The sequence below is a fragment of the Nothobranchius furzeri genome, chromosome 3, assembly GCF_043380555.1.
Source record: "Nothobranchius furzeri strain GRZ-AD chromosome 3, NfurGRZ-RIMD1, whole genome shotgun sequence".
In the NCBI taxonomy this organism is placed as follows: Eukaryota; Metazoa; Chordata; class Actinopteri; order Cyprinodontiformes; family Nothobranchiidae; genus Nothobranchius; species Nothobranchius furzeri.
In genome coordinates this window covers 79,472,104-79,484,522 of record NC_091743.1, presented here as the reverse complement: position 1 = coordinate 79,484,522, position 12,419 = coordinate 79,472,104, and the positions used below count along the sequence as shown (strand labels likewise).

At 42.8% G+C, this 12,419-nt stretch overlaps 1 protein-coding gene across 1 annotated transcript; it reads left to right on the top strand.

The window, feature by feature from the left end:
* The first annotated feature begins 3,344 nt into the window (after window positions 1-3,344).
* Window positions 3,345-12,252, top strand: cd99l2 (CD99 molecule-like 2). The gene is made up of 9 exons (XM_015957775.3): window positions 3,345-3,558; window positions 9,088-9,144; window positions 9,295-9,345; window positions 9,433-9,513; window positions 9,621-9,689; window positions 9,764-9,817; window positions 9,918-10,037; window positions 10,817-10,882; window positions 12,055-12,252. Exons 1-9 carry the CDS (start codon window positions 3,345-3,347, stop codon window positions 12,114-12,116), a joined length of 774 nt encoding a protein of 257 aa, XP_015813261.3. The 3' UTR covers window positions 12,117-12,252.
* The last annotated feature ends 167 nt before the right edge of the window (window positions 12,253-12,419 follow it).

Below are 12,419 nucleotides of genomic sequence, written 5' to 3'. Positions count from 1 at the left end.
AAAAAGTTCAACCGGTGGCTGCAGAGAGACTTGTCTTTGAAAGGTAGAGTGTTAATTACTAAAGCTGAAGGGTTATCCCGATTAACATATGCTGCTCTCTCTTTACATCTGGATAAGGAAATTGGTAAAGATATTGACCGTATGCTCTTTAATTTATATGGAAAAACCGTACGCATTATATTAGGAAAACTGTTGTGATGATTAAGTATGAATCAGGTGGGCTTAACGTCCTAGACTTTTCTACTTTAAATGACACTTTCAAAATTAATTGGGCTAAACATTTTCTTAAAACCCCCACCTCTATCTGGAACCTTATACCATATCATTTTTTCTCTTGTTTTGGTGGCTTTAATTTTATTTTAAATTGTAATTACAATGTTGAGAAATTCCCTACAAAACTTTCATCCTTCCATAAGCAAGTCCTCTTAGCGTGGACCCTCATTTATAAACACAACTTCTCACCTCACAAATATCTTATCTGGAACAACAGATATTTTACTTAAAAATAAATCACTTTTCCTGGAAACTTGGGTCCAGAATGGGATCCTATTGGTGGCTCAGCTGGTTAATAAAGAGGGACAACTACTTACAATGACTTTATTGCCCTATATAATTTCCCAATCAGTGTTCACGAATTCTCAATGGTGCTTGGTGCCATACCCTCAGGGACTTTAATGTTATATACAGCTCAATATCTACCTCAGTCACTCTCCCTGATCCAGTTGAGTCACCAATAGGAAAAATCTGCTTTTCTCTAGAACTTTGTAACAGCAATAAGATTAGTTTATTCCAGGAAGATATCGTCTCTCTCCCATATATCTCATTGGAACCGATATGTTCCAGATATCAAGTGGAAGACAGTCTGGATGATCCCCCAGAAATATTTGATTGTAAATAAGGTGAAAGAAGTCTCATTTAAACTTCTACATGAATGTTATCCAGCCAGTCATTACATGGTAAAATTTAAAGGGGACATAAATACTAATTGTACTTTCTGTGGGGATCATCCAGAAACTGTGACACATCTCTTTTGGTGCTGTTCTTTTACACAAAGATTCTGGAAGGAATTCAGCAGGTTTGTTACTGTCCATATCTTAAGGGAGTTTTCTTTACGGTGGGAAAATGTTTTATTCTGTTTCTTTAAGTTCCCCATGAAGAATGATAAATGTTTTTTCCAGACCTGGCAATTCCTGATCTACTTGGGAGACCCCACTGGGTACGTACACGGCAAAATAGCGGCTCATGTCATCACTTTATAAGCCTCGTGATATCTAGTCATAACAAAGACGACCAGATTCGATTACGTCATCCTAGAGAATCTGAACCAGACCCACACACACACACACACACGCACCAACACAACATCCGAATCCATTCTCATCCATCACAGAGTAGTCCTGGTAGATTGTTTAGAATTTATAATTCAGAAATTAAAGATTCTCAAACGATCCCATATATCTCTCTTTTCTTGTCTCAAAGTCAATACAGAGTGTTTAATTAAACTCCCTGATGATAAAAACAGCCTATTCTTCTGTTTATAAAAGTGAACTACTAACAGTGTATTAAAATACAACTTTGGTTAGTTACATCACTTTGATTCCGTTACATGATAAATCTGTTAATACTTTTAGCTAAATTCTTTATTCATAAATGTAAGTTTACTAACAAAACACCATATTTCTGTCATTTTTTAAGGATGTGGAATTGTACATAAAATCAATATCCACCAACAAAAAGGCTCTCAAAACAATATATATATATATATATATATATATATATATATATGTGAATTTTTGCGTGTATTCTTATAATTGTTACTTTTTTCTTTTACCCCTGGCTTTGTGTGTTCATATTCTGTTGTTTTGTATACTTCATTCGTTTCTATGTTGTATACTCATTGTTTGTTAAATAAAGTTTAATAAAAAAAAAAGTACGTCACTGTACTGCTACCTACACTACGCCCTCTGTTGCCCTGGCAGAGAATTGCTTTGCAACACCCCTTCAGCAAACGGAGAAGTAAGCAAAACACTTCAGTCAATCCGTGCGTGTCTGTCCCTTGCGGAGCTGACGGAGAAGCATCAGGCTTAAGACGTCAGAATTAGAGAAAGAGGCTTGCCTGGGCCATGAAACACCGCCGTTGGACTACTGAAAACTGGAAGAAGGTATTATGAACCGATGAATCCAAATTTGAAATCTTCAGTTCATCATGCAGGATAGTTGTATGCCGTTGAGCAAGTGAATGGTTGGTTCCACAGTGTGTGGCATCAACTGTCAAACAGGAAGGAGGAAGTGTGATGGTCTGGGGCTGTTTTGCTGGATCCAGGGTCGGTGACTTGCACAGAGTGAGAGGCACCCTGAACCAAAAGGGCTACCACAGCATTCTCCAGCGCCATGCAGTATACCCTCTGGTATGCGCCTAGTTGGTCAGGGGTTCATCCTAGACAATGACCCAAAACATAGGTCCAAGCTATGCCAGAACTACCTCAGGATAAAAAGAACAAGATGGTAAGCTTGTAAACACGGAGCGGCCAGCACAATCTTCAGACTTAAACCCCATGGAGCTGGTTTGGGATGAACTGGACAGAAGAGTGGAAGCAAAGCAACCTACAAGTGCCACACATTTATGGGAACTTCTGCCACAGATGTGGGAAGAACTTTTTGAAGAACATTTGATTTCTATTGTAGAAAGAATGCCACAAGTGTGTTCAGCTGTTATACCTACCAAAGGCGGGGCTAATTTCATGAGTCAAAAGTTTAGAATAGATTTTGGTCTATAAATTGATTCCATAATTTCTTTTTTTAACTCAAATCGCTCATTTTTAGTATGCTTTCATTTCAGAGTGCAATGTGACAATAAACTATATAATTTCCAATAAAAAACTGGAAAAGTTGGGGCATTCTAAAACTTTTTACCAGATTAAGGGGATGTCCCTTTGGCTGACTGGTCAACTATATATATAGTTGGGTATTATGACTAATGTACCTAGGAGCTATTAAAAAAATCCTTTAATTTTTTATAAAAATCCTAATAAAAAAGATCAGATTGTATGAAAGGTGTTAAAAACTGCCGTGTCTCATTGATCTAGCTTAGTAACAACATTGAGAAATGGTTTGGGGTATTTTGACTCGTTAAGGAGCTATTCAAAAAAATCCCTTAATTTTTGATAAAAATCCCAATAAAAAGATCAGATGTATTAAAGGTGTTATAAACTGCTGTCTCATTCTGGCTTAGTAACACAATAGAGAAATGGTTTTGTGTATTTAGACTGATTTACCTAGGAGCTATTGAAAAAAAATCCCGTAATTTTGGATAAACTTCCTAAAAAAAAGATGAGATTGTATGAATGAAAGTTGCTGTGTCTCATTGGTCGAGCTTAGTAACCGGAAAGGCTGCAGGAAGGTGCTCGTGTGGGCGTGTCCCAGACTGCGGTGGTTTCGGAGCATCCGCAAGGGAAGGACTCCGCTGTAGGACCCAGACCCGTTATCCTTCTCGGTGTTCAGGCTGGGCTGGAGCCATGATCCACATCCTTCTGGGTCCGCTGCTGCTCTCGGTACACGGTAAGAACCGGGTTCTCCAGGGCCACGAGGCGCGAGCTCTGCTGGGCTGCAGCGTGGTGATGAGCGCTTCTCTGAGGAAATAATAAACTGTATAATTCATAACAGGTTTATTGTGTTTGCCTGCCTGGTCCAGGCCTGGATCTGGTTCTGTCTCGTGGTTCTGGTTTCCTGGACATAAATAATAAAAGAAACAGAAGATCGAGGTTCACCATCTGGGTCTGTCCGCGGTACCCCAGGACTCTGATGCTGAACTCACCAGAACCGAAAAGGGTGTGTCAGGCTGAGCTTGCCCGTATAGCAGGCAGTGCATGATGGATGACAGGCAGCAGCTCGGCCCAGTAGGAGGTTTGATATCTTGACCCTGCAGGGTGCTGTTGTGTCCTTGAGCAATGTACAGTTCAACGGGGCGGATGTAGACCAAAATGGGGCTGGGGGCGCAGGCAGATGCAGCTGCTTGAGAGGCACATCTGTAAGAGAACACTACAGACATTACTTTTAGGAATTTCAGATTTTGGTGGGTAAGTACAAAATAATAACATCAATTTAGTTAGTTTCTTTTGATATGTTGGAAAAATATAGTCTGAGTTATTAATCTCAGTGACAACATGGAAGTATTCGTCTCAGCATTTGTTTTCTGTTTCAGACAGGCTTGTCTTGGTTCCAGATCGGATGGGGGTGGTGGTCCCAGTTTGCTGTCAGGGTCGCGCTAGCCCACCCTGAACCCCACCCCCCCAAAAAAACACCCTTGACCTGATTGGTCTATAAAACAATAACGCCAATATATGGAACTCAAAAGTATTCAAAATAAATAAATAAGACATTATGAAATAAATATCTACATGAAGAAATACGAGACAGTCATGTAATCTGGCAATGAAATGATGAAATAACAGAATGTTATATAAAATCTAAGCTCAATATTATGAAATATTTTTCATTCTTCTTTATTAATACAATCTTTTTCTTTTCAAAAGTCATTTTTTCATAATAATCCAAATTAATATTGAGCCATTTTTATTTAATTCATTCAGTTTTTATTACATAATGTCTTTTTAACAAAGACAGCTTTTATTTCATGATAGTGTTTTTTTCCCATGGCTGATTTATGATTGTCTAGTATTTCTTCATGTAGATATTTATTTCATAATGTCTTATTTATTTATTGAATTTTGAATACTTTTGAGTTCCATACCAATAGGGCTTGGGATCACATGTAATTATGTTGCATTCTGGGACGTGTACAGACAGATTGATGGCCTTACAAATGTAAACAAACCATGAAAACAAACAGTACTTCGCAGACAAGAAGCAGATTTGGGAGAAAGGAAATGCTAAACATGTTAAAATTCTAAAAAGCACGCAGAATATTCTGGGATACGTTAAATAAAACAGCATTATAAACGGTTTGGGTCCCTGTAAAACACCCAAGACTGGAGCATCTCCGCATAACGGACATTTTCAGCTATCTTGTTAGTGGTGCGAGCAGATCTAAATGTCCGGATGAGATGTAAATGTTTTATTTGCTCGTTTTTCTAGTAAAACAATCAAAATTGTCACCCCATAGAAGAAGTGTGCACTTGCATACGGTATGTGTGTGTAGCTGTGTTGTGTGTGTTGTGTGTGCATGTTTATAGGAAAGAAACGATGTACAAAAAAGCGTACACCATCTGTAACTTACCAGTGTGAAAATACTTCGTAAGGGCATGTTTGGTCGCCTTACAGCTGTGATACAAGCGAGTCGATGTTACGCTATGTTATACCTTGTTATGCTAGATGGTTGGTCCCCGTGGTTGTAGTTCCAAGCAGGAAAACAGTGACAAGTTAGCTCGTTTTCCACTTTTATTGCCCTGACGTGTCACCCCACAACACAGCAAAGACAAAATAGATTAACTCAAGCCACAAGAACGAGACTGAGCGCGCTGTTGTCAGTTGTAACAAGCAACAAGTTAGGACTCGTATAGGCCACCAATTTGGCGGCCGTGTCGGTGATGACGACACCAGCCCTATTTGCTGCAAAGCTGAGGCGACATCTGGGAGCCTTAGGTCGTTTATAAGTGGTCAGACCGTGGCGGTAATGTGACGCAGTTGTGTCCTTTTTACAAAAGACTACGCCATGGCGGTAAACAGGCAGCATGGGGCCGCCTCAGCGCTGCCACAGACTTCCCTTTAACTTAAACGTAAGTTGCTTTTTATTGCGATTGAAGTTGCGTTCCTTTTTTTTTTCTCACAAGCCTAAGGTAGCTCCTTCGTGGGTCATGCAGCTGTCTGTAAATGAAAGAGCTCACCAGTTCTCACACAGCTTCATGCATGGGTGGAAAACATCATCATGATGAGTTCTTCTGTCTCCCAACTACTGCGCTGGCTCAAGGGGGCCTCCTAGATGTTCCTCCTGATGAGCTTATGTAAATGCGTTAGCTGTTACAATCAACCTGATTCAAGATGGCCACCACAGCAAATCCACATTAGCATAATTTTGCAACCTGAATATGTTGGAGGCAAAGTCTGATGTTAGGAGCTGAGGGTCATTAATTCTGTGATAACAGATGATATTTTTATCAATACTTCACTAAAACAACTGGAACACTGGTCGTCTTCAATTCAGTTTATTTATACAGCATCAAATCACAACAAGAGTCATCTCAATGCAATTTACAAATAAAACATTCCAGTTGAAACCATTTATTAGTTCATTAGGCCAAATGGTTTCCTGTATAAGAAACCCAGCAGGTTGCATCGAGTCACTGACTAGTGTCAGAATCTTTACAGCAATCCTCATACTAAGCAAGCATTTAGCGACAGTGGAGAGGAAAACTCCCTTTTAACAGGAAGAAACCTCCAACAGAACCTGGATCCGTAGGAGCAGCCATCCACCATGACCGACCGTCTACTACAGTGGTCCTCAAATGGCAGCCCACGGGCCTTTTCCGGCCCGCGAGCCCTCTGTTTGTGGCCCCCAAACACCACGCGCACCCCCCACCCCCACCCCCGACGGCCGACCGGGAGGTGCAGGATAGATATAGCTGAGGAAAATAATCAAATAATGCATGAGGTGCGGGCATGAACGATTCTGCATCACAGAAGAGGAGCCATAATCAATTATAGTGGAATGTGGTTTTGTTATTTTAACGGCGGCACCAGCGCAGCATCCACATCTGTCAGAGCGGTGTTCTCCACATTTACCGGGTAGGAAACTTTGGTCTGCCTTTATGTGGTACTGCAGGGCTGAGCGCCGGAGTTGTAACCTGAGACCGAACCCGAACCGAATCAGCCCGATCGGTTCTGTTGGATTTGGGCCATGAATTATGTTAATTGAGCGGGTTGTCACGTGGCGCGCTCCGCTCGCTCGATCAGTGACTGAGAGAGAGAGAGAGAGAGAGAGAGAGAGAGAGAGAGAGAGAGAGAGAGAGAGAGAGGATTGGAGGACGCTCCTCCAAACACGCATTATTATTTTCATAAGTTCATTATTATTTCTCCTGGAAGCGCTCAGTCAGACCGAGTGCTGTGATGTCGGGAGATCCGGTCTTGAGGAGGGGGCGGGGTCAGTGACGGCGGCTGCAGCGTAATCATCTGTCTCTTTTATTTAGGGACACGGAGAAGTTAAAAGGAGAGAGAAATAGAAGACAGAAGTTCTTGCTCCACTTTATTCTTTTGTTTCATGATGATAAACTGATGTTAAATTCAGCTTAAAGAGAAACTGGGAGGAAGCTTTGGTTCATTTTAAGTTACAGGAGGTCTTGTCTCCTATCTGCTCCTCCAGAGACAGCATGGACATGAGGGTCACATGGTGAGGGTCCCACAGGACAGGGTAGTGCAGTCACACAGCTGAGCTGGAGGGGGACAGGTGTTGTCCTTCTTTATATTGCAAGCTTGTGTGTTACGTGCATTACAGCCAGAGATCCAAACAGCAGCAGCAGCCGGCCCTCTTGCTTCTGGGTCTTTTTTGTGAGTGGCCCTCGTACCATTATAATTGAGAACCCCTGGTCCCGTTTCTCTCGAAGGTCCTTGAGAAAATTGTGCATGGCCAGATCTCTGCTCATTTGAACAATAACTGATTGTTGGATGTGTTTCAGTCAGCCTTTAGACCACACCATAGCACTGAGTCTGCTTTGATTAGGGTGCTAAATGACATTCTGGTGGCATCTGACTCTGGGTCTAGGGTACTCCTGCTCCAGCTAGACCTTTCAGCGGCTTTTGATCCGGTTGATCACCATATTATACTGGATCAGCTTGAGTCTTGGGTTGGGGTGATGGGGGTGGCACATAAATGGTTCCGCTCCTACCTATCAAACCGTTCCATCTCTGTACAGATTGGTGACTGTGCATACTCCTGTCTTCCACTGCCTTGGGGGGTGCCACAAGGTTCTGTTCTTGGGCCATTGCTGTTTTCTATCTACCTTCTGCCTCTGGGCAATATCCTGAATCAGCACGGCCTGAGCTATCACATTTACGCTGATGACTGTCAACTATACATAGAAATGGATGAGAAGAATGCGGGCTCGAAATTGGCTCCATGTTTAGATGACGTGAAGGGCTGGCTGGCATCCAACTTCTTAAAGTTAAACAAAAAGAAGTCTGAGTTTATTGTTTTTGACCCCCACGACCACTATGGCTCTCACCCTGTTTGTGACCTTTTAACCCTCAACCCCAAACAGTGTGTGACAAGTCTCGGGGTCAAGCTGGATGCTGGACTCACAATGGCCCCACAGATAAATTCCGTAGTGAGGTCTTGCTTTTATCAGCTTCGCCGCCTTACTTGCCTCAGACGAATCCTGATACGGAGGCATTTGGAGTCAGTCATCCATGCCTTCATTTCCTCTCGCTTGGACTACGCAAACACCCTCCTCGTTGGTGTTCAGGTATCCGCCCTGAATCGGCTGCAGGTCGTCCAAAACGCTGCTGCCAGGTGCTTGACGAGTACACACCGACGTAGCCATATTACCCCTGTCCTGGCACATCTTCACTGGCTCCCTGTCATTTTCAGAGTGCAGTTTAAGTTACTGACCTTTGTATTTAAAGTTCTCAATGACCTGGCACCTCCCTATCTCTCTGACCTGCTCACTCCATATGTGCCCACGCGCACGCTGAGGTCGGCTGACCTTTTGCTGCTGTGCACGCCGCAGATGCGATTTAAATCGCGGGGTGAACGAGCATTTGTCCATGCTGCCCCAAAGCTATGGAACTCATTGCCCATTGGAGTTCGGCAGGCTCCATCTCTGGCGGTTTTTAAATCTCGTTTAAAGACCCACTTTTACGCTTTGGCTTTTAGACAGTAACTCATTTTAGTGTTTTATTGTATCATTGTTTTAATGTGTTCTTAGTGTTCCTCATGTTTTATCTGCTTTTGATTGGGATTTTTATCCTCTGTTTTAGTTCTTTCAAATGGTTGTGTTTTGTTTTAGCTTGTGCAGCACTTTGAGCAGCTCCCATGCTGCGTTTTAAATGTGCTATTTAAATAAACTATGCTATGCTATGCTACTAGCTTAGAGTCATAGCTTCAAACACTCACACATCTGTCTCTGTCCTCTGTAGTTCTGTCTCAGAACGACTTTAACCTGGCCGATGCTGTAGATGACAGTCGTAAACTAGGTAAGTCCTCCATGAGACCACTTCCTGTTTCCTCTGGTTAAATGACAATGTGAAGGAGAATCAAGACAGCTGAATTTCCATTGCTAGTTCATGCAGCAGCTGGACTATTTTCAGTCTTGATAAACTCTAGTTGATGTTGTTTACCTGCAGCCACGAGTACTGTCCCACCTGGAAAGCCACGTCACCCTGCAGCCGGAGGAAGTAAGGACCCTGCAGCTCTCAGCATTTCCTACATGCTCAGGGCACACAAGATTTAAATAGTGACCTTTGACCCTTTGACTCTTACAGCTGGGGATGACTTTAATCTTGCTGATGCTTTAGACCCAAAAAACGACATCAGTGTCCAGAATAACAAGAAGAAGGCTGGAGGTGTGTTGCTGCTGTTGCTAACACGTGTAGCTCCTAAAGAGCCCCTGAGCTCTCTGGTGTCTGACTCTAGTAGATGTTGACCACTTTATGCTGTCCTTTCCTCACAGGTGCCTTTTCTGACAGCGACCTGGTAGAAGTGAGCAAAGATGATTCCTACAACCCCGATGGAGGAAAAGGTGACCTTTGACCTTTACCAAGCCCTGATCTCAGCCTGTAAAAACATCCTCATTGTGTCCTTGTTGTTTCACAGGGGGGCGGTCAAAGGGTGACTCCAGTCCGACTAACCAGCATGATGAAGGCACTGGTAACACCGGTTTTGTCTCTCTGAACTCTCCTGTTGTAAAAGAATGAACGAGTGGCTTCCAGAACACAAAGCTTCTGTTTGTGTCTGGTTTTGTTTTCAGGGGCCTCAGGAGAGGTGGTCACCATCACAGGAATAATTAGTGCTGCTGCCATGGTGCTGGTTGGAGGCATCGGCAGCTACATCAGCTATCAGAAGAAGAAGTTCTGCTTCAGCTTACAGCGTAAGGCTTTGGGTCTGGACATCTTTATATTAATAGACTTGAAGGTGTGGTTCATTGAAAACCCTCTTATTGTCACTCTGAGCTTTTTATGCAGGCTGAACATGAAATAGTCTCCTACACCTATCTCCTGCATTAGCTTCTGGTAGAAAACAGACAGTGAAACTTTAGGATTACAAAATCCTGACAGATCTACGGCACACTGTCACTAACATTCATGGACTCACCCATCTTAACTCATGACGGGGAAGGCTGTTGTTGGATTAGCATCCAGGAAACAGCAGAGAACGTCTCGACCAGTAGAAGCTAACCATTAGCATTAGCAACTTCACCACGTAGCAGAAGCTCTTCCAGGCTTGTGTTATTTGTGGAGATAAAACATCAGCATTGCAGAGCAAACCGAGTCAGTGGTAGGTTCACGTTGATGCTATCTAATCCGAGGCGAGCTGTCCAAATATCAGGAAACAAGACTCCAAAACCTGCTGGTTCCTGGAAACTACAAGAGACCGCTGCAAACGTATTGATTAAACGAGGGATCCACACCTTTAATCACTGCTTTAGGGAATGATCAGAATAGATGGCATTAAATAATCTTTCTCTTTTCTGCTTGTTTTGTACACTGCAGGCATCACCCCACATCCGTCCTGACCTTTAGCTCTCTTTATGTGTTTAGCTGCTTTATGTCTTCCCTGTGACCTCCCCTCGTTTCCCGTTTTCTTCTGGCCTTTGGCTAACTTGATCACGCTCATTGGAATTCTGGACGTTGTGTTTTCTTTTCTCAGAGAGCCTTAACGTCGACCTGATGAAGACTGAGAACCCCGAAGCTGTTGTTGCAACAGAACCACACGGTACTGATCTCTGCTCCTCTAGTCGCAGGTTTTTTTTGAAGCGCGTTAAATAGTTGACGTGTTCACCGTAACAAATAATCAGATAGAACATACGCTCCTGGTGTGGCCATTGGTTTGGTTAGTATCATCCCAACTAGACCAGAGATCAGAGACGTTTAGGATGAGGAAGAAGTGATGTTTGGAGCTCCAGCAGCTTCAGTCAGATGAGGTCACAGTCTGTGTGTGATTAGAAATCATCTTTGTTTTTAATATGGTCCATATCAAACACGTTCATGAAGTTCTTTGCATATTAAATCCAAAGAGTCGTTTTATGATTTTTTTTAAGCTGGAGCAGGACACGCCCACCCTTCCCCTGCTTAGGCTCCTATAGGTTGAGAAGCTCTGATATCAGGGAGGGGCTTAAAGTAGAACCACTGCTCCTCCAGCAACAGTTCTCTCTTGCATATGAGAGGGGTTAAAATCTCCTTTTGTGATGTCACAAATGGGGTCGTTTAGAAGTGGCTTGTTTTTGCGAAATAATTCCTAAATACAAACACTGACAGAAAACCGAGTCACCATTATGGACTTTTATTGCATTTTGAGTGTTTATATGGGCAGCAGAGGCCCACATGGCAGCACTAAGATGCGAAAGGAGAGTCGTGAGTTAACAAGAAAATTTGATCATCCATTACTTTGTTCTTTTTTTTTTAATCAAGTTTAGTAAAAAAAAAAAAATTCTTTACCTGACATGTTTCAACTAATGTCTATAGTCATCGCCAGAGTCGCCGGTGTCTCTACCTTTTATCCGTGGGCAGCAGAGGATGATGTCGCCCTCGGCTGCCCACGTCCTCCTTTTTGTTGACACCGTCCCATGCATGATCCAGTGTGAATACTCCATCGTCTCTGTTCATGGTCCTGTGCCCACGCCTCCTTATCTCCATCGCTTCCTTGATCCATCTTTTGTAATTTTTGTTGTTGTGTTTATGCTCCATGTACCGTCCCAGTTCATTATGTGGTTTTCCCCTTGTGCAGTGGTCTGGTACAGCTGATTTCTGTACTTTCTGCTTCTTGTTGTGTTGCTCTTGTGCGTCTTCGACTTGTTTCTCTCTGGCTGTCCCTTTGACGTTGATCACTTTGGTAAGTAAAGGTTTTAACGAGTCGTATTTGATGTAGCTCTGCTTTTGTCTCTGCAGCACAACAGACTCTTCTGGAGCCAGCGAACACGGAGCCTCCTGCCAAAGGGAACGTTGTGTAGCACGCAGCTAAAGGCTCCTAGTGCTCATGGAGTATTCAGACCCACACTGCATAACAGGAGACTAGCTGCTATAGCCTGTAGCTTAGCATTGTAGCGTCCACATTTTTACTTTTATAGGTATGATGACATCATACTGTTATTGAATTATTATCTCTGGTAAGCATGTATTTATACTGTTATTTATTTACTGTTTTTGTGCACCGGTTTCACCCGAAACTCACGGAGATCCGGTTTGTGAAGGATGACAGAAATGTGAAAACGCTGCATGTAGATTTCAGATATTGGGTCTGACCAAGATGGTTC